The 22,675-nt window shown below is 44.1% G+C and overlaps 1 protein-coding gene across 2 annotated transcripts in view; it reads left to right on the top strand.

The window, feature by feature from the left end:
• The first annotated feature begins 1,130 nt into the window (after positions 1 to 1,130).
• LOC137155396 (cytochrome P450 4V2-like) overlaps positions 1,131 to 22,675 on the top strand; it is a 30,588-nt gene continuing 9,043 nt past the window's right edge. Inside the window, exons 1-5 of one of the 2 annotated variants that reach the window (XM_067551595.1) lie at positions 1,131 to 1,873; positions 12,592 to 12,704; positions 14,137 to 14,222; positions 20,954 to 21,144; positions 21,602 to 21,671. In XM_067551595.1, the coding sequence (XP_067407696.1) occupies positions 1,612 to 1,873; positions 12,592 to 12,704; positions 14,137 to 14,222; positions 20,954 to 21,144; positions 21,602 to 21,671 (722 nt within the window). In that variant the 5' untranslated portion in view covers positions 1,131 to 1,611. Of the gene's footprint in view, positions 1,874 to 9,599; positions 10,082 to 12,591; positions 12,705 to 14,136; positions 14,223 to 20,953; positions 21,145 to 21,601; positions 21,672 to 22,675 lie in introns of those variants that run through there. The other variant, XM_067551596.1, reaches the window with a different exon arrangement.

Below are 22,675 nucleotides of genomic sequence, written 5' to 3'. Positions count from 1 at the left end.
ACACACAGGCCTAGGGGATCATGAGATATTGTTGGCGGACTCTCTGGACGTGAGTCTGGCTGCCTGGGCATCAGCTGTGTCCACACTGTAAATGAGTGGGCTTTGACCCATACCATAGTGGGACTTGGGCTTGGACCCATACACCTGGGTGAGTCACCTTGGCACCTGGGCACCCAGGCCTGTGAGTCACCTTGTTACTCCCTGCCTCAAGTGTGAGGGAGTCATGCCTGCCCCTAGCTGGGTGCCAGTTCCCTAACACTACCAGCTTTTTCAGCCTCAAGCACTCTCCTCTGGACTGTGCCAGCCCAGGCTTTGCCTTGCAAGTTAACAATAAATGCAATCCAATCCCCAAATCCCTTTGGATCTTTCTCCTGTGATATCCAGCCCCTGACACTGGCTAGTCACAGAAACCCCAGATCCTCTGCACCTAATGGTGGAGTGTACCCCATTAGGAGTTTTACCTTAAACTTCTTCATTCCGGTGTAACAGACAGCACTTGTGAGCATTTTCAGTAAAACAAAATAGGTTTATTTAAGAAAGAATGGAGAGTTAACTAGAAACGGGAGTGATGGAAACAAATGGTAACAATACGAAACAATAAAATGCAAACCTGGGTCTACACTTATTAACAGTTACCATTTCTATCTAATAATATAAAAGTAGGTTCCCCCTCAAAAAAAGTTCAGTCTGTTTCAGAGCTGGCTGGCTTCACAGGACCCAGGATCCAATTTTTCTTGAGAATGTCCCTAGTCTCCAAGATGTCTCCTCAGTGAAAGGATGCAGAGGGTCTTCCCTCCCCCCTCATATTCTGAATCAATCTTTTGTCTTTATTTACAGCCAGGGCAAACCTCTGTCTCTTGTAATGTTCCTGTTTTACATGCAAGTGGTTTAGACTGTTTGCGGTGGTCTCCAATGTTTTCCACTGATAGTCTTGAGATGGAGCAAGGCTAGAAAATTGAGCCTGGTATTACATCACTGGCTAACCAGGGCTGGGTGGCAACTCCCTCATGCTTCAATGAGCCATCACTGAGACATACTATCCTTTGGTGACTAACTTTTATTCCAAGTCTATAACTCATACTTTCTGCATAAATACATTATTCCTTAAATGTTACCTGTACACACATCTCACAATGATTATTAATCTTGAGACATTATGAGCTTTCTGTAGATACCTTACATTTTACTTTTTATGGATAAATATCCTGTAAGATGTGTTTGGTGTAGGATTTGTCAGGTCTGGGATGAGAGTTGTTCGCAAAGATTGAGGGACTGTAACAGAGTGCTGGGCAATAATCCCTTAGCCAGTCCTCTGTCATGCCAGCCCCAGCTGAGGGAGGTAAATTGGAGCTGGCTAGAGACACCTGCACCTGAATGGGACAAGGGAAACAGCTGTGTGCCCAATTAACCAGGGGCTATAAACAGGCCCAGGGGAAGAAAGTGAGAGGAGGAAGAAGCCAGGGGAGTAGAAGTGCTGCCTGCTGAAATGTTTAAAAGCAACTAGTCAAACTGTATGTATTAAGAAGGTGGTAGCACTGTAAATAAACTGCACTGGATTGCTGAACAAGAGGATCTCAGAGTCATTAGTGACAGAGAGGGTGGCTGAAGCAGATGGGCAACAGCGGAAAACCTTGGGGGCTTGTCCAGGACTTGCTGAGCCAGCACAAGAGTTGGTGGCCTGGAGATGGAGGAGACTCTGCAATGGCTGGTAAAGCAGCAGGAAGAGATGCAGAAGGCCATGCAAGCTTTTCAGCAACCTCAGCGGGTGGAGCAACAGGCCTTGCATACTTGGCAGGCAGAGCAGCAAAAAGGTCTGCAGGACTTTATATGGGAACAGGCCAGTGTACAGCAGCAGCAGCAGCTGCAAAAATTGGTGAGTCTCACAGTGGGGGATGATGCCGGGCTTAGGTCTGTGCAAGATGGGCCCTACGGATGACCCGGATGTGTTCCTCAGCATGTTTGAACGAGTAGCCATGTGGGCCAGATGGGATAGGGCAAGCTGGGCCCTTCGGCTTGCTCCCTACCTGGTGGGTGAAGCTCAAGTAGCATATATGGCCTTGAGTGAGGAGCAGGCCAGGAATTATGAGATGGTGAAGTCAGCCATCCTGCACTGGGAGGAGCTGTCTTCAGAGAAGTACCGCCAGAAGTACCATTCGGCAAGGTGGACGGGGGTTTTGCAACCCTGGGCATTTGCCCAATGGTTGATGGACTGGGTCACCCGATGGCTGAGGCCTGACACCCAGACTGTGGGGAAGATTCTAGACCTGCTCATCCTTGAACAGTTCTTACATAGTCTACCTGACAACATACGGGTCTGGGTTTGGTGGCATTAGCTGAGCACAGTGGAGGCTGCGGTGAAGTTAACCGAGGAACACACGGAGGCAGACTATCAGAAAGGAGGGGTGGCCATATAAGGACTTGGGGTCCAGTGGAAAGCCTAGAGAACCCCTGCCTGGAAAGGGGCCAGAAAGCAGAAGGACGGACAGCCAAGGAGCTCCCTCTGGGGCCCGACTGATTTGTATGCTGGCAATGTGGCCAACCAGGACATTAAAAAAAAGGAGATTGCCCACACATGGAGTATGGCTGGGCAGAGTTTTGTGGGTTGACTACTATTGAAGGTGGGGGGTGCAGAAACTGTCCATGATTCCCATAAAGGTCGGGAGGAAACCCCAGAGGGGTCTGGTGAACACTGCCTCCGACACTCTTGTCCAGAAGAGGCTGGTGAAGCCTCACTGGATAATTCCAGGAGAAAAGTTGGACCTTGAGTGTATCCACGGGAATAGGAGACAGTGCCCTATTGCCCAGGTGCCCCTGGAGGTCCAGGGCAGGTTTCAGTGGAAATGGGTCGGGGTAGTGGAGGGGCTGTTTTACCCAGTAGTGATAGGCATGGGTTGGAACCCCTCCCCAAGAGGGAAAAAGGGTAGGGGAAGGAATCCCATGGGGGAAAACCATGAGGTTCCCGAGAGAAGAGGATAGAAACCCCTGGGGCTGGAATCCCTGGTCAAGAACACCTTAGACAACAAGACCAAGGAGCAGAAGAAAAAGTGTCCCCAGGGGAGAGGAAGTGTGGAGAAAACGCCCTAGACAAGACCCAAGTCAGGGACCAAAGTGCCCCCAGGAGCTTGGGGACAAGGGGGGAAACAGGATGGAAAAATGTACAGGGAGGATGCCCAGCCCAACCCCTCGGTAAAGGGGCCCACAGAGCTCCCCTGAATGCAACCCCTAACAGGAGGGAGCCAGGCCCCATTTGGTGGGTATGGGAAGCCCAAAGCCATGGGTACCCGCAAGAGGGTGGGGACTAACCTTGAGCCCCTGTGGGAAGGGATGGGTGGGGGGAAGGGAAGTGGTAAGGGAAACAGCTGTGTGCCCAGTTAACCAGGGGCTATAAACAGCCCCAAGTGAAGGAAGTCAGAGGAAGGAGAAGCCAGGGAGTGGAAGGGGAGCAGAGGCTCTACCTGCTTGGCTGTAGAAACTCCTAAGGCAGCTAGCCAAACTGTATGTGTTGTTAAGGTGGTGGGACTGCACACGGTAAATAAACTGCACTAGATTGCTGAACAAGAGGGTCTTGGAGTCATTTGTGACAGAGGGTGGCCAAAGCAGAGGGGAGGCAGTGGTGAACCCTTACAGGGGCCTTTTATTCAAGGAGCTTCTGTGTCAGTGTGATATAGGAGAGTCCCAGTATAGGTATTGTAGAACTTGGTTAAGTATCCTCACAAGTATTCTGAGGAAAAGGAGAAATAATATTCTAGGTAGTTTCTTTAAGGAGGCTTGGTAACTGTTTCCAGTTAATGTAGAGAATAGACACAGACCAAAACAAATGAGACTTGAGGGGTGATGAAATCTGGCTTGCTGTGAGTTCAAAAATAGGAAACCACACGTGAAGATTGTACTTGTGAGGGGCAGTGAGACTCTAAAGTGGTGGAGGAGACGGTCTTTTATAAAGGAGAGGATCTAGTAAAGGTTCCTACTTGGAAAATTATCTGGAGGCTACTTTTTGGGCTCCATACCGAGTGAGGGCTGGATGATAAAATACCTGAAAGTCACAAATTGCTGCTTCTGTTTAATAAAATTGGGACGCATTTGCATATATCTACAAAATATTCACTATGACTGTGGTTCATAGAGTTCATATCTAGTTGCCTAATCTCCTGTGTCTCTTATACATATGTGGCCAATAGTTTTATAACAGACTTATTCCTGTTTTTGTTCCGTTTCCCCTTACGTTCTATAAATTGTTATAGAGGTTAAAAAATTAAGTAGGGAGGAAGATAACTACTGTGATTGCCCTTGAAATGGAGTTATGGGGATCAAGAAAGTTAGGTGTCAGCTGCAAACTGCAGTTTAATATTCAGACATAATCTGGGTTTATTGTGGCATCAACATACCTATTACCAAGCTGAATCTCATTTTTGTTTTTTTTGTTTCTAATCCTTCTAGCTAAGTATCCGTCCCAAATAGTATCCCTCTTCCTTCACTGGTATTCTTACATCCTGGAGGCGCAGAAAGGATATGTGCTTTGCCAAGGGTTGTAAGACAAGTCAGTGGCACGGCTGTGACTAGAACCCGTATTTCTTGAATTGTATTCCTGGACCACGTCAGCTGTACCACTGACTTGATGTGAGACCTTCAGCAAGCTGCAGGCAGGGTGATTGCCAAAGATGGCAATAGGATCATGCAGCGGGGTACTGAAGTACCTTTAGAATAGAATAGAATAGAATAAAAAATTTTAGAACTGTCAATGGTAGCCCAGAAGTTCTGAGTGCAGTGAGCTAGGAAGATGATCCTAGCTGGAACATTTTTGAATGGATTTGGGAAGGCAATCTGTCTTGTTTCAAAGCCAGAGAAGAGGAGATTATAGTAGTGAAAACATGAGATGATGAAGGCCTGAACAAGAGCCTTGGCAATCTGGAGAAATTGGAAAAAAAGCTAAAACTTTGAAATATTATGCAGATAGAAGTGGCGATGCTTGGAGATACCCTAGCCTAGAGAAAGGGTCCTGTCAAAAATGACATCCGGATTGTGGGACTGATTGAGTGGGAGGTTGGTAGTGTGATCTAGCATCATAGAAAAATTAAGGAGAGGGGAAAATTTGTGAGTGAAGATTGTAAGCCCAATTTTTGCCATGTTGAAGTTAAATTGCCACTGGGCATCAGCATCCACAAGGAGATGTCAGAAAAACAGGAGGGTTTGGATGGAAAGAGAGATGTTTTCATCATGGAGGAAATATAGCAGAGTTGGCTTCACAGGCTACCTGGTGTACTAAAATATTAGGTTACTTGGCTATGCCAGAAGCTGTGTACCTCAACAACAAGGACTAGACTAAGAGTAGAAAGAAAATCAATAACTTTGAATTTTAGATTTTTAAATCTACAAGAGGTCATTATGATGATCTAATCTGACTTCCTACGTAACATAGTCTAGCGTTTTCTCAACCAGTGGTTGTGACCCCCTCTTGAGGATCATAAAAGGCAATCTGGTCATAAGGCATTGAAAATGTTATTACACTTTTATAGTAAAGAAAATCTCTTCCCCTTCTTACACCCCCTTACCCTTATCAAGTATTCTATGTCCACCTCTTAAATCATACACCCTAATATGTTATATAGGGTTATGATTTTTACCATCTATAATTTTTTTACTCTGTTATCGTAAATATAATGGAGTTGTGAACATTTTTTACTTCAAATAAGGGGTTGCCAGCCTGAAAAGGTTGAGAAGAACTGATTTTGGCCATAGAATTTCACCAAGTGATTCATGTATCAAGCCCCAACACATCTGGTTCAGCTAAGAACATGGGACTTGCCATAATGGATCAGAGCTGAGGTCCATCTAGACCAGTATGCTACCCCCAACAGTCGCCAGTACTACATGTTTCAGAAGAAGGTGTGAGAGCCCTGCAGGTGGTGAGATAATCTGTTTCTCACATTTGGTCTCATTCTGGGCTCTAATAGAGATTGACTCAAGGCTTTGAAACATGAGGTTTAAAATCTCTTCCAAAATTGTTGCGATTGATATCAAGAGTTTCCAGAGTTGTTATAAATATCCATTCCCTTTTTGCTAAGTTCTTGGCCTCAATGACTTCCAGTAGCAAGTAGTTCCACAGTCTAGTTCCATGTTGTGTGACATTTTTTCCTTTTATCAGTTTGACTTTGCTATATTTTAATGTCATTGAATGTTCCTTTGAGGCAAGTAGACCAGAAGCTTCTGATCTATCTTCACAAGACCATTAATTATTTCATGTGCTTTTGTTGTATTGCCTTGTATTCATCTCCTCCTATCTCCTTCTAATTGTGCAATATCCTTTTTGAGATGGAGAGACCAGTACTGTCCACAGCATTCCAGATGGGGCTACACCATCTGTTTATATTATGGCATTATAAAATCACAGAAATGTAAGGCTGGAAGGGATCTTGAGAGGTCATCTACTCCAGCGGTTCTCAACTGGGGGGCTGCAGAGCCTGCAGCTGAAGCTTTGAGCCCTGACGGTCCCCCACGCGGCAGAAGCCCTGAGCTCATGAGTGGAGTTATGGAGTACTGGGGGGAGGGGGCCGTCATCTCCCCAAACTGCAGTGCCTTACACGGAGAAGGGCAGTCCTGGGGACAGCTCCACACACCCCCTCCTTCTTCCCCCCCCTCCAGGCCTTTCCTTGTCCAAGTGGGAGGCCGGAAGCTGGAGCCGGGCAATGTGGGGCAGCTGCTTCTCCAGCTGGTGCCATAGAGCCATATAAATGTTCCCCATCTCCCTTTCTCCAGCTGCTGTTGGTGCCTGGGGTTGCTACTCCTCCTCAGCTCCCAGCCCCCTTTGAGCCAGTAAGAGCCACCTAGGTGGGCGGGGACCCAGCTCCGGGCTGGCATAGGTATTGGGAAGCAGCGACCACAGCGGAGGTCCTGCCTTGGGAAGCAGCAATCGCACCTACCCCTCTCCCTGCAGCATGAGCTACCTCTGCCTGCACAAGCCCCTAGCTACCTCCTGTCTTGCAGCCTGAATGGTTTTCAAACTTTCTAAGCTGAACCCCCTCCTCCCCCCTTTGAGTTATAATTTTTGGTTGTGCCCCCCGCTTGCAACACAGAGAGGCTGAGTGGGCTGCTGAGGGGAGTCGGGGAGGAGATGGTGTTCCCTTCCTGAGCCCTGCTGGATAGAGCTGGGCTCCGTGGGGCCTGTGCCCCCAAAATAGAAGTCAAACTACACCTATGCCTGAGTAGGGTAACCAGGTGGCCCAATTTTATAGGGACAGTCCTGATATTCAGGGCTTTGTCTTAAATAGGCATCTATTAACCCCCACCACCTTTCCTGATTTTATAGACTTGCAATCTGGTCACTCTGTCTGAGGGGCCCCCTCTCACCTGGTAGATGGAGCCTAGAGTCCCAAGCGCCCTCCCCCATCCTTGCCTGCTGGGCCTGGCATTTTTATAGCATTTTATATGTTGTTGCTCTCCTCTAGACTCCCTACAGTTTGTCCACACCTTCCCTAAAATGTGGTGCTCAAAACTGGACACAGTACTCCAGCTGAGGCCTCACTAGGTTGTCGAGTGGAGCAGAACAATTACCTCCTGTGTCCTATATATGACATTCCTGTAGCATTCCTTAGGATATTTGCCTTTTTTTTTTGCAACTGCACCAGATTGTTGCCTCACATTCAATTTGTGATCCAATATAATGCCCAGTTCCTTATCAGTGCTACTGGCTAGCCAGTTATTCCCCATTTTATATTTGTGCAAAAATAAGTCTATTACATCTTTGCCCTTGTCTTATTGAATTTCATTGTGGTGATTTCCCACTAAATCTCCAATTTACCAAGGTAATTTTGAATTCTTATCCTGTCCTCTAAAGTGGTTGCAATGCCTTGCAGCTTGGTGTCATCTGCAAGTTTTATAAGCATACTCTCCACTCCATTATCCAAGTAATTAATGAAAATGTTGAATAGTACTAGACCAAGGACAGATCCCAGCAGGTCCCCACTAGACACAACCGCCCAGTTTGACAGCAAACCATTGATAACTATTCTCTGTGTATGGTTTTTCAAACAGTTATGCACCCATTTTATAGAAATTACATCTAGACTACATATTCATTTGCTTATGAGACTGTCATGTGGGACTGTGTCAAAAGTTGTACTAAAATCAAACTATATCATGTCTATTGCTTCCCCCCATCCACTAGGTCAGTAACCCTATCAAAGAAGAAAATTAGGTGGGTTTAGCATGATTTGTTCTTAACAAATCCATTTCTGCTCTTGCATGTCACCCTATTATCCTCTAGGTGCTTGTAAATTGTTTAATCATTTGTTCTAGTATCTTTCCAGGAATTGAAGTTAGGCTGACTGGTCTGTAATTCTCTGGGTCGTCTTTGTTCCACTTTGACATTTTCTGTATTACTTTCCATCCTATTTCTTATGCATCCTAACATCTTGTTTGCTCTTTCGACCACAGATGCAGAGGTCTTCCCTGAGCTGTCTGTAATGATCTCCATGTCCTTTTCTTGACACTGTTAATTTAGGGTAAGTCTACACAGCAACTAAATACCTGTGGCTGGCCTGTGTCAGCTGACTTGGGCTTAGGGGGCTCAGGCTTGGGGCTGTTTCATTCCTGTGTAGACTTCAGGGCTCAGGCTACAGCCTGAGCTCTGGGACCCTCCGCCTCATAGGATGTCAACTCATGATTGTAATTGGTGCTTGGGGTTTGTCCCTCTCCCGTACTGACTCTGCTCCCATATGTAATATTGCCTGTGTCCTGAACATAATTCAGTGTTGCCCACGAGGCTGATGTGTCCTATGGTCTGCAGTAGCTGAGTGAAAGATGATCTGACCCCTTTAACTAGGAGCAGGGGTACTTTGGGTCACTGACATCTACAGGTAGACCTGACCCTCCAAGTTCAGGGATGTTACACTCAGAATTTGGGCTGTTGCTCCATGGCTGCTGAAAGCACATTAGCAAATGTCATCATTACAAGCTAAGGTAGTTACTCCTCAGGCCAAACGCTGCCCTTTGCTACAGGCATGTGGCCTACCTGGAGCTGAGGGGGCTCCATGGAGTCCCTGCCTCTGCTGGGACTGTCCTCTCTGGTGCCTCCCCTGCTATGTGGCGCGTGGTGTGCTGTGCCGAAAACTGTCTGGCAGATTTTGTGACCCAGGCAATACTGAGCATGCGCACAGGAACTGAGCATGCTCAGTAACATTTGTTGCAGCCGCTGCCCTCACCCTGCCCTGACCCGGAGTCAAGCTCTGTTTCCCGCTGTGTAGAGGGGCTAAAAGGGGGCAAAGGGGCGCACTGGAGGCGGGGATGGACAGGATTTTACTGGCCTGGGGGGTGGAGCCACTGGAGGTGGGGGTAGGAGAGGGGCTGAGGAGCACAATCAGGGGACGGGGGGGTAAATGAGCCGGGGTTAGCTCAGTGGGGAGGCGCTGCCAGCCCGTGGCAGAGGCAAAATCCCAGCCCAGGGAGGGGCGGAGGGGGTCACAGGGACCCCGCTGGGATGAGCCAGCTGTGACCGGCCCTGTTGGAGACATAGTGCTGGGAGGGGCTGTTTTGTTTCTGCTCTCACACGGGTCTGTGTCTCAGGGAGACTCAGCTGGGGCTTCCCAGGGCTGGGCTCCTAAAGGCAGGGGCATCCCAATAGCTGAAACCGGCAGCTGCTGAGAAGCGGTGGCGGTGCTGCGGGGTCACGGGTTTTGTCTGGTTTTGGCATCGGGCATCCTGCGTGCCAGTGACAGGGACGGGTGACCGGCCTCCGCCCCTCCCGTCCGCCCCTGGGCTCCGCCTCGGAGCAGAGCCCGGCTCCGCCAGCCCGGCCCCAGCCCCAGCCCGGCCCCAGCGCGCAGCTCTAAAGCTTCCAATCGGGAGAGCGGCAGCGGCGGCCGGGCTCGGGCAGCGATGGGGGCTCTGCCGCTGGCCCAGGAGGGGGACCGGCTGCTCTACTGGGGGGCCGGAGCCGTCACGCTGCTCTTCGCGCTGCTGGCAGCCTTCGCGCTCCGCCTGCTGCTCCATTACATCGGGAAATGGCTGGCGCTGAAGCCGATTCCGGGGCTCAGCCCTTGTTACCCGCTGCTGGGCAATGCTCTGCTCTTCGAGCGCAAAGGGGAAGGTAACGGCAGCCCGGACGCGGCGCGGTAGCTGCAGGCAAACCCCTCTTGCTGGTGGAGCTGCTGCCCGCGGCAGCCCTCGCTCCGCTCCGGCGGTAGCCGCGGTGTCCGGGGGGGTGGAGCGGAGCGGAGCGGATTTGTCCCAGTTTGGAGCCGGACTGGCCCCGTCGCTGGTTATTAATGTCCTTGTAAAATAAGGAGGGAGCTTTAATGAGAGAACAAAAAAGGAGTTTAATACTCAGCGTCCTGCTGCATTTCTAGGTGGAGACAAAACAGAAAAGAAGTATTACCGATACTCTACTTCAGCCAAACACAACCTGCCACCGAAACTTCTGACATGTCTTTGTTTCCTGGGGTAGTTCCCTCGCTATTTCCAATGCGTTTATAATTTGATTATAGCTGGTTTCATGAAAATAAGCCCTTAACTGTGAGGTCCTATCCCTTTAAATGATTGAGCACTTCTTCCTGCTCAGTGCAAAGCCTGGCTTTTGTATTTCGTTTCTCTTTTTTTGCAGCCAGAACAATAGTTTCCACAGCAGACAGCTGTTTCTGTCAGCTCCCCCTGTGTCATGGTCCAAATGTAACATTAAAGTTGAACGAATTGTTTTTTATTTTTGCCACGTATTTCCGAATGGATTTAAAGTATTTAACTTTCAAGAGTTCAAAAGCCTCTTACATAAGAATTGTTTCAGAACAAACTTTCAAAATGTATGCAGTAGTTACACAAAACTGGAACAGTTCCACTTGCAGCACCATGAGTCCATTCATTATGCTCTTCCAATTTTCAAGACAAATCTGACATGTTACTAGTTCTTTTTCTACTTTGAGATTTTTCTATTAGTATAAGACTATATACCTACATTGATATGAGTCTTACTAAGGCACTGAAGTTATCGTGTTTTTCTCCAGTGAGACAGTAAAAATATCAATATGCTTGTGATTTCAGTGTGTATTGTACCTGTGCAAATATGGGCTTTTGTGCTGTATTATTGAGCCCCAATTTTTTTAATAAAGGGGATCTTTCAGGAAAGTTATACCTGAAATGGAAAGAAGAAAAAGGGTTAGTTTCTTTAACTTTGATGCAGGGTGGGTGCAGTGGTTGTGATAAAAAGACAGTACTACAAATACACCAGGGCAGATTCTGGGACACACTTAGAAACAGACAACTATTTTTGGAAGAATAGGCATGATTGTGACAGAGGGCTGTCTGTAGAGACCATTGCATTGTCAGGAAGTTGCATACCCTCATTAGAATGTCACTTGACCTCTCCCCTTGGCTTTACTTAGATAGTAGGCTCTTATGGGCAGAGACTGCTTTTTTAATTCTGTATTTGTACAGCGCCTAGCACAATGGGGTTTAGGTCCATGACTAGGGTGCCTGGCTGCTACAATACTACTACTACTATGTCCAGTCATTCCTTTATCCTATGTAATTCTGGAAAAGCAACTCAAGGTTGTATTTTAGTCTTTGTCAAATGCTTGTTTACATTATGACACAATTAAAATATATTGTTCTGTTAATATCATTTTATTAAATGTCCAAAGTATCCTAGACTTGTTGCAAAATTTTGTAATTAATGTTTCCGTTGGTGAAGTTTTTTTTTTTCTTGTCAGTTGGAAAAACAATAGGCCTGATCTACAGCTGGTGTAAATCAGTGTAACTCTAGTGTCTTCAATGGAGTGCTGTTGATTTGCACCAACTGAACATCTAACTCAGTGAATTGTATCTGGATATCAAAAAAGGTAGCTGAGCTGGTTTAGTGTTAGCTTTTTGCTAAATGTACAGGCCCAGTCCTGCTCCTCACACTTGTAGAATTTTCATTTAAAGTATAGATCGAGGTAAGGTCTTGTATGTGCAAAATGCTTCTGTGGTAAAACAGAACTATAGTAGATGTACTATAGGTAAGAGAATTTTCCATTTGGCTCTATTCCCAACAGCAGTATATACTGGCCTTGAGCTGCAAGCCCGTCTCCTAATATGATTCTAAAGAGAGATTAATAAACCATGTTACAAATTGTGAGCCGTAGAACACATGAACAATCTCTAAAATATAAAGTCCACATTTTATAGCACTAAATAGCTCCTGGGCTTACTATCTTTTGTAATTATTTCATGTGTAATTAACATACATCTGCCACAATTCCCTTGCTAGCGAAACAACACAAAGTCCATTTCTAGCACATTACAAATAACTGTTATGTAATCTCTTTGGCCTGTTCCCCCTTCCCTATGTGCTGGTGCTAATGCGAACCCAGCTGGGCATATTGGTTCCTTTCTATTTAGGTTGCAAGTTTCCTGTGTCTGTACAGTGCTTATCACATTAAGGCCACAATCTTGACTGGGACCCCGAAGTACTGCTATAATCAAAATAATAAAAAGTGCAAAACATATCAGCTTTATCGTATGAGGAAAGCTAACGCTTGAGTGAACTCATGATCAGTTAATTACAGAAGTTCTGGTTTTGGCCCATTCAAACGGATTTTTTTTTTTTTTCCACCCCTATCCCTGCAGATTTCTTTAAACAAATAGTACAGCACTTAGAAGAATTCAGGAATCGACCACTGCTAAAACTTTGGATAGGACCATTGCCTTTTGTGATATTATATCATGCAGATGCTGTGGAGGTGAGTGTTCCTATCTCATGTTTAATAGATTTGTTTGTACAAGTTATATAATTTATGACAGTTATTCCCTAATTTGAAATTTTATGTTGCTTTATCTCCAGAGTTCACAGTAAAGATTGAAAATGGCTGGTCATGCAGCACAGATGATCGCCACCAAACTTTTTGTTGGGTCTAGAGCTTAGACTTCCTGGTGGTTCCCCGCCCTTCCCTTTACACAGGTGCCTTATAACTCTAGGCGCTCGGGGGATGGACGGACAGGGACTGCATGCAAGATGCTCCTCTCAAGAGTATGCTGCATGTCATAACGGATGACACAAATCACTCACTGCCTGTGCAGCAGAGGCAGATTATGCCTTGGTGTTCTCACTACGGGCGTTTGAGTACCATTGCCCTTTACTGTGGTGGCATGCAAATAGCGCAGTCTAGCCCTGAATGGATTGTAGTAAACTTGGAGACAAATGCAAAGTTTCTTTCTCTGTGTCTTTTTACATTCATTAAAAATACTTCTTTGATTCTTGACTAAGTGAGAGGAAATGTTTATCCAGGTTTTGGACTGTGGAAAACCTTGAACCTTCAGTTTGCATTATCAGCATAACAGATTCTGAATGCAGATACTGTGTTAATGATCCACTAGTTTAAAATGTCAGTGTTGTTCTATCATCTTTGATGTACAGTTGTTTTTTTATTAGCAAGTGATAAATAGATGAGATAAATAAATACAATAAAATGTAATAAAGTGCATGCAAAGAAATCTCTCTACAGGACTTGAGTATGGATAGTCTATCTGATGGAAATGGTATAATTTACTCTGATATAATGATATAATTTACAATCAGATTAAAACTGAAACTGAAAAAAGTGTTTTAATTTTGAAACTTAGCTTTCAAAATGACAAACTTTGCCAAGGAGAGTTGGAATCTTTTTTCGGTGAGTGACATCTTATCCAGAATCTAAGCTTTCAATGTATTACATAAATAATTATATTCTGTGTCTCATATTTAATATTACTGTTAGGAAAATGTACTTTTAGCAGTGATATGAGAGAGACAACCTATGTTGCATGATAGTCCAAATATTCAGCTTACCTTTGGCATGGGAGATATTGCAATATATTAAAAAGGAATGTCACTACTAATGACTATTACAATCAATTGGACCATTTTCCTGGTTTTACAGGGTAGTATCAAAGTGGTGTGTTTTTCATGTGATAAACATTTCCTTGTTAATGTCCTCTCCTGTACCTCCATGGTTTGTAAAGTTGACTCAGCAATCTCTGATTGTAAATGAGTTCCCAAGTTTATGGGAGAGCCGTCATAGCTTTGTATATATTTTGCATGTGTCCTCCTTTTTACAAAATAGAATGAATATTCTAGTGTTGCCAACTTCTTCTTTTAAAGAGATATTTCCCCTTCATCTTTTCTTCTACTGGTAGGTTATTCTAAGCAGTTCGAAGCATATAGAAAAATCCTTTCCATACACATTTCTTCATCCATGGCTTGGCACAGGACTTCTAACAAGGTATAGTAATATGCAAATAGAGTCATGTCCCTTTAAAGTTATGCAAAGTTTAATTCTAAGTTATAATGTATGTTTGCTGGCTGAAGACTAGAATGTGTTATTTTATTTGCAAATAAGCAGAGTAAAAGACTCAATTATAGTATGAATATTAGAATCTAAAGTACAGATGCCCAAAGAGCAGCTCTAGGCCTATATTTGGCCTGCATGGCTGTCAAATGGGGTCCTCCTGCCAACATCAGGAGTCCAGAAAAAACATCACTTCTTCTTGAAAGGATCATGTGATGTGAAGAATGTGAATGGAACTTTAGAACAAATGATGTAGCAAGACCCCACTGGAACACACAGAGCTTGAGTTTTCAGAATTGATAGGAACAACTTCTAATTCTTCAGCAAAAGAATATCAACCAATAATAATCCAGCAAAATCAGATATTATCCCCATGCAAATGATACATGTACTCTTATTGATCTAACCCTCAGCTGTGCTCAGACTCAGCTTCATGAACTTCAAAGGGGAGCCATGTGCCGCAGAATGCAGAACTCAGTCCTGTTTGTACTCTTCACCTACACCAGCTACTGCCTTGAAAAAAAGATTCATATTTAAAACTGATCAGCTGAACTGACCCTGGCTACCCCCCAGGACATAAGATATTGAAGACCCCTACAATTTTTTGTAATATATAGTTTATCAGAGAGAATTCATGCTGAGAGAGTGTTAACTCTTCTCCTGGTTTATTGCTAATCAATTAGATTGACTTGGAATTTACTAACTGCAATGTGGCATTTGGTGTAATTGCTGAACATGGCTTCAGAAGAGAACAATATTCATCAGCAAAAACTCCCAAGGCATTTGAAAGTAAACATTTTATAGACACTAGTGTTAACTGAGTCCATACTTGGGTAGAGGTTTCAACTGTAGGCAAAGAGGATCCATTTCTTGTGATCATGCCAGGTACCTGTACAACACTTAACACTGACTCTTACAGTCAGATACTATTTATTCAACAAAGGTGCAGCTTCAATTCCTGTGCCGAAGGCCAGAATCGGTCATTAGATTATCCAGTCTGACCACCTGTATATCACAGCCTATTAAATTGGACTCAGCTACCACCATAATGAGCCCAAACATTTGGTGTTAAAATTCAGGGCAACTGCACTTGTATTCCTCATCCGTGGTCCAGCAAGGGCTCCCAGCTCTTCAGCCATCACCGTTCTTGGGCAGAGCCCTGTGTCTCTCCCTCCCGATGGGGGTTTTTCTAGGCTGCACAGTTCCCTGCTTACACTGGGATATTCCCAACAAGCCAGGCTGCCTAAACAGGCCAGCGTCTGGACTTTGCTTTTCTCCAAAGGCTACGAACAGTTTAATGTTGTGCAGTTATAAGTTACCACACAGCTCTTTCTAAGTAGGCACATTTCTTCTTGAGGTGAAAGCATTACAGAGAAAACATATTAAAAACAGTAATAGAACTTACATGATGCTAATAAGGTTACCAGGATCAGCCCTCCACTCCCCAACTCCAGCAGGGGCTTTGGTAGGAGTCAGTCCTTCACACTCCACCAAGGGGTTTTCCTGTAGTTACAAGTTCATTACAGTTTTCACTCAGAACAAGCAAACCCATGCATAAGTTTGTCTTTCCTATACCCAGCTTGGTCCTTTGATCTTGGGATTCTGAGGACAGGGAATCAGCAGGTGATTGTTCTGTCCTTAGATGTAGTTTCAAAAGGCTGGGATTTTTTGCATAATGGAGGTGTGGTAGGGGTGCAGTAATTTGCATTCACCTCCCCCTAAATATTTCCCAGGAAATCCATTTTGGTTGTATTATCCCCAAAATCCATTTTTGTCTCCTGTATTGTTCAATATAGTCATTTGATCAGCGAGGTGCAGAATAATATATTAGCCATTCATTTAATACAATGGAAAGATATGTAAACTTAATGTAATATGGCAATTTCCTGCAGTATCCTTGGGATACCTTATCTGTCACACTTGGGTTAAACTAAAGTATTTCAGTCCTCAAGAGACTAAACTGTTGTGTGTCACAGGTAGAGAACAAGTGAGTGAAGTGCTATCAATAGCCGACGCCCCTGGAATGGCAGGGAATTGATTAGGTGAGCTACGCACAGATGATCCTGACTGGTGGTCTATATGCTGTGCTGGTGAGGATGGCAAAAAATGCCCAAGTACCTTCCTATCTGACCTGGGGGAAAATTCCTTCCTGATCCCAAATCTGGTGATCAGTTTGACCCTGAGCCTGTGTGCAAGACACATCAGCCAGGCATCTGAGTGAGAGAGGATTTTCTGTACCGCCTCAGAGCAATGGTCCATACTGTCTGGTGTTCTGTCTCCAGCGGTGGCCAATCCTTGATGCTTCAGAGGAAAGAGAACCCCACCATCCCTCACAAATATCTGGCCAACTGTGCATTGTGTGGGGAAAAAATTCCTTCCTGATGCTTACAGGTGACCGGCTGAAACCCTGAAGTATGAGATTTGACTATAGTCATTGTCTTAATACAGAGCTGCAAGTGTAATGAGCATGTTGAGGGCAGTGAAGGCAATTCTGTTCTCCCCATGGCTCCTAAAGAAAGGGGATGAAGAGGGGATTAATAAATTGAGTCTGATCCTAAAGGGCCCACAGTGACAATCTAGCCTAAAGCTGGATTAAAGCATATTTTTTAGAAAACTATCCAATCTCATTTTAAGGACTCCAAGCACTGGTGAGTCTACCGCCTACTCTGGTAAGATGTTAGTCTAATTACCCTCACTGCTAAGAAATTGCATCTTATTTCAAGGTTGAAGTTGTCTCATGTACAGCAGTTGGATTGTGTTCTGCCTTTGTCAGTAAGGCTGAAAAGCTCCCCCACCATCTATCTTTTCCATGTGTAAGTAGCTGTGCACAGTCATCAGTTCATCACTCATCCTTTTCTTTGATAAGCTGAAAAAATTGAGCTCATTAAGCTTCATGGGATAAGGCTTTTTTTCAAGGGCCTGGATTATTTTTGTGGCGCTCCTTTGAACTGTCCTCTTCCTCCATTTGTTTTACCATAGCACCTAGGAGCCCCTGTCATGGACCAGAACCCCATTGTGCTAGGTGCTGTCCACACAAAACAAAAAGACAGCTCCTGCCCCAAATGTACCAGAACTGATTATGGTATTCTAGTAGCAATCTTACCAATGCTGTGTACAGAGGCCAGATCACTTCCCTACTTCTACTTGATAGTTCCCCTTCTTTACGTGAAGATTGCATTAGTCCTTTTTGTGACAGCATTGCACCAAGAACTCATCTGGATGTGATTTTTCTATGATGATCAATAAGTACTTTGCAGAGTCACTGCTCTCCAGGTGTCCCATCCTGGAGATCTAGCCCTGCATTACTTGTTCCCAGAAGTATTATCTTTCATTTGGCTGTATTAAAACACATTTGGTTGGAGTGTGACCATTTAATCAGGCAGTACAGATTATTCTGTAACGGTAACCTGTCCTTCTAATTATACTACCACACCAATGTCTGTATCACTTGCAAACCTTTTCAGCAAAGATGTTACAACATCGTCTACATCACTGATAAAAATACTGAATAGTGGTGGACCAAGAACCAGTCTGAGGGGGACTCATCTAGAAATGGTCCCACTCACTAATATCTCCCCATTATCAACTATATTTTGAGATGTCAGCAAATCTGTTTTAATCCATTTCGAGTATGCCCTATTAATACCATATAATGCAAGCTTTGTAATCAAAATGTCATGAGATACTAAGTCAAATGCCTTGGAGAAATCCAAGTAAACGATATCAACACAATTGCCTTTGTCAATCAGAACTGTACTCTTTACATCTACATCTAGCAGTGTTCTGACATAGGGTTGTTTTGCTCCTACTATGCTTAAAAAAAATCCTTATTGTGTCTAACCCATTTGGACATTGACATTTCATATATTTATTTATCTTCACATATGAGTTACTTACATTTTAACTTTATCTTCATTGCCATTTACCTCTCCTTTCTTCCATTCTTTAAATGTTCATTTTTTGTTTTATTGCAACTTTCACCTTTCTCTCATATAGCACTTTTAACTTGTAGATCTCAGAGAGCCTTTAAAATAAGGGTAAATATTATTCTCATTTTACATATTGGAAACTGAGGTACAGACAAGTGACTTTCCCAAGGTCATCTGACACAACATAGCGCAACTGAGACTAGAACCCAGGTTTTCTGACTCCTAATCCACTACCTCACCAGCTAGATCACATGGCCCCTCTGCAGAGTCATGAAGCAGCTTAAATGCAGAGCAAGTGGCACAATACACACCGCTCATTTTCAAATCCTGGGGCTCAAAACCAGGACGAGAGTATGCATGTTGAGCACTGCTGTGTGGGGAATGGAGCAGGAGAATCCTTTCCTCACCCTTCAGAGCTGCAGAGCAGCTCCTTAGTCACCCCTGTAACATTGTATTAATTATTCAGGTCTTTTGTACTTTAAAACAAACTAAACCTAAATTCTGTACGAGATATCTGAATTCAGCACCTAGCTCCCCTTTGTGAAGCTCACCCTGAGCACCTTGCCAGTTATCTGATTTGACGATTATTATTGACTTTATTATTAAATTCTGTCTTCATTTATGCTCTTAGAACTTTATTAACTTGTGAGGCTACTAGGGTGTAATGGAAAGCAAGCTAACAGACTATAAGTATCTGACTCATAGTCAGCTTGGATTTATGTGCTGTCTTGGTAGTTTGTTTATGTATGTATTAATTATACATGCTTGTCACCTCTTCTGAAGTCATGATTATTCCAGCAGAGCCTGGGGACCAATCAAGTTCAGGGCTCCTCTGTGCTAGGCACCGCACACAGGAGTGTATATACTCCCTTCCCTGAAGAGCTTAACATCTAAATAAATAAAACAGACACAGGGTGAGGGAAAGACTACAACGCACAAGCAAAGTGGAGGCACAAATGTCATCATTTTGTTTGGCAGGAGATAGAAGGGGATTCACAAAACTGAAAAGTCAGGCAAGGAATATGGTGAGAGGGATAGAGCAGATGAAGAGAGGAAGGGGAGGAAAGTATATGGGGCAGGTCAGGAAGGAGGCTGAGATATAGAGACTTTGACTGTTTGCTCCAGTCCCTTCCCCCAGTCAGCACAAGGCAGAGAAAGTCCAGTCAAAGCTGTGGAAAATATTATCAGTGTTCATGGGTCTCTCTCTGCTTCTGCTGATTGCTCTGTTGGCTCCTCTCTGTAGTTTTTTCCCAGAGGACATGTGCCTGGGGAGGAAAGGCACCGCATGGATCCTAATGTCCACCGTTGATGTCTCCCCTGTACCATTCTGGGACGGGATGCCATCCATGAGGGAGGGGTGGCCCTGGATGGGCCCCATTTAACTCCTCCCCCAGTGCCACAGTACCTACTTATGCTGTTCTGGAAGCACAAGTCTAATGTGTATATCTGCCATTTCAGATCTTTTCTGAATATTTTTGTGATTCTTCCCCCCCCTCCCCCCAATAATTCTTTGCTGTTTAAAAACTCAGAGTGAGTGATCTCATACCAATGCTGTATTCCTGACTTTCACCCTATAGAAAAAGGAGGGTCAGTCAAGGACAGTTCAAGTTGAGTTTGGGGACATTTGATAAAATAGGAGATTCGGGGGACGGGGGGTGGTCTGTGAGCTCAACAGCTTAAACCAGGAAGATGCTGTGTTCCCTGATGATACCATCTGAGACACAGCCTAGGTCTCCTCTTAAGACTGCAGCAGGAATTCAGCATAACGAGCAGACCGGCTGCTAAATAGTTAGAGAGAAGGCCCACTGGCTCCTTTGGCTAGCCTGCTGTTGTGATGGTGCAAGATCAAGCACATCCATACCTCTCACCCCAGCAGTAATTAGGAAAGGGGACTGGAGAAGCATCAATGACACCCCACTAGACACCTCAGCAGGGGGGTGGAGTAGACTCTGCACACTCCAGAATGAGCCAGATGGCTTGGAAGGCTGGGGTCAGTATCCTGAAAGAGCTTCATGGTAGGAGGGAGGCTAGTTGGTCTCACTGTAATGGAAACAGCTGATTCTGCCTGCAGACAGTGCTATCTAGGGCTCCCTGCAGGGGAGAGGGACCTCTTCTCTGAGTAGTGGTTGGTAGATGATACTGATACAGTAAACTAGACCTGTATTAGGCTATAACGATCCCTAATCCTCACTCTTCTACCCAGGGGAAAAATGAGGGCTGCCCCCATTTATAATGATCAGTGAAGATGGGCTTAGCTGGGGCTGGGATGCTAAATATTTAACAAGGAGATTCTTACTTACCCTTCTCTTCACCCACTTCCACCCCAAATGCCTTCTCAATTTTGGTCCTTGTCTTAGTGTAACTTTGTTCACAGTACTTGTCTTGCAGCACCTCCAGTTAGCAGCGAGCTGTTAGTAGCACTGTGTGATTAGAAGAGTCTTTGCAGCAAAATGTGTTTCCACTTTGCCTCTTATGGTGAGTGGGGCTGGCTGCTTCTACTGAAATTAATTGATGTTTGAAAAATATTAGTAGTCATTAGATGTCATCAATGAAGATGGACTGAGACTATGTTGGCCACTCGCAATGTTTTAAAAGATTAGCTTTAATAATCTATCTACCAATTGTAGCTACCCTAGTGCCAGGAATTGTATATTCACTGAACACTTCCACAAGCATTTAATTGTTTCCTTTTTTGGTGAGTGTTTTTTATACTTAATTTCCAACTTTGTTTTGTAGCACTGGAGATAAGTGGCGTACGAGAAGGAAAATGATAACTCCCACGTTTCACTTCACAATCTTAGCTGATTTTCTAGAAGTTATGAATGAACAAGCCAATATTTTGGTTGAAAAACTTGAAAAGCATGTTGACAAAGAGCCGTTTGATTGCTTTCTAGACATCACTCTTTGTGCCCTTGATATAATCTGTGGTAAGTTCTGGTGATGATTTAATTGTTGCTGTAAAAGGTCTGTAAATTATGAAGATGCTACAGCTGTATACAATGATATAGTTTCATTTGTTGAGATAATTGACAAAAAAAAGCCCTGTTGGTCTTGTAACCATACTTCTGTATTATCTACACTGAACACATGTTTTCTGTTTTAATTATATTTATGTCTGTCTGAACAATCAAATATTGTATGCGAACCCTTTGTCCATGGGGTGAAACAGAGATATGGAATCTAACCTGAAAAAGAGTTAAAGGAATAGATATAGTAGGATTAGAATCAGAAAGGGAGTACACAGTCTTAAAAAAAAGAAATGCCATGAGATGAGGATGTAAATGGCTGCTGCATGCAAAATGCAACATGTGATGGGATGTTAATGTACTCATCGGCTTTCCTCCTTGCTAACATATTTTTAATTTCTTTTTTTTCTCTTTCTAGAGACTGCAATGGGCAAGAATGTCGGAGCGCAGATCAATAAGGATTCTGAATATGTCCATGCTATTTATAAGTAAGGGTAGATCTTTCAAGTCAGTCTTATAGTTTTTTTTGGTGTAGGAGTGAGAATGACAATGCCAGTTATAGCACCTCAATTCTTTCTAAAGCAAAATCTGGTAGGACAACTGGGCCTGCACAAGAGCAACAATTCGCCCATGCACAAAGCCCTCTGTGCCATGTAGGTCCTGCATTGCCCATCTGTGGGGATGAGGGAGAGCATATATGAAGGTGGAGTGGCAGGACAATGATAAATCCTATGCAAGCTGTGCATGCATAGAAGAGACCTCCTGTAATGGCTCCACAAGGCCAGCCTGCTGCCATGTGTGAACAGGTTGCAGTTGCAGATCAGCCCTTCCATAGCTAACATTGGCTGGACTAGTCACCACAGCTCCTTTGAAACTTCTGTATGTGGGGCATTGGGACACTGAATCTGCCTAGCATATTGGGCCCAACTCTCTGTTGATTTGCACTTTTTGTATAATCATTTACACAGTGCAAAGTGAGGTGAAATGGTGTCAGACTAGAATAGTAATGTTTTGCAGTCACAATGCATTAGTGTAAAAGACTACAGGAGGTTCAGCACAATAGTGAAGTGAGAAAAAATTAGTTACACCCACTTTTAATCCCGTTTACACTGTTGAAGTGTAACTGTAATTTATTTTCACTCCAAGGCCTCTTTTTTTTTTTTTTTTCCTGCCACATCATTGTAAAGGGGCCTTAGTGAGAATGAGAATCAGACCATCAGGGTCTACATCAGATTATATTTGAACAAGCATTGCATTGGTTATACAATTATCTGTTTTGTAACTGACCCTGTTGTAAATCCAGATTAATGCCATGAATTTCAGTAGAGTTATTCCAGATTTACATTATTATAACCAAGAGAAAACATTGGTCCTAGGTTTCTTTTTCATAGTGACAAACTTCTTGAATTAATATTGCTTTTATATGGAGAATTAGATTTCACTGGACAGAAGCATTTCTACAAATGAAAATGTGAAAAATATTATAGCTGGG

This window comes from Emydura macquarii, unplaced genomic scaffold (genome assembly GCF_026122565.2).
Source record: "Emydura macquarii macquarii isolate MOO-44397 ecotype Brisbane River unplaced genomic scaffold, CSIRO-AGI_Emac_v2 contig_1363, whole genome shotgun sequence".
Lineage (NCBI taxonomy): Eukaryota > Metazoa > Chordata > Testudines > Chelidae > Emydura > Emydura macquarii.
Note: the sequence above shows the minus strand (reverse complement) of the source record. Positions and strands in the feature narration are given on the sequence as shown.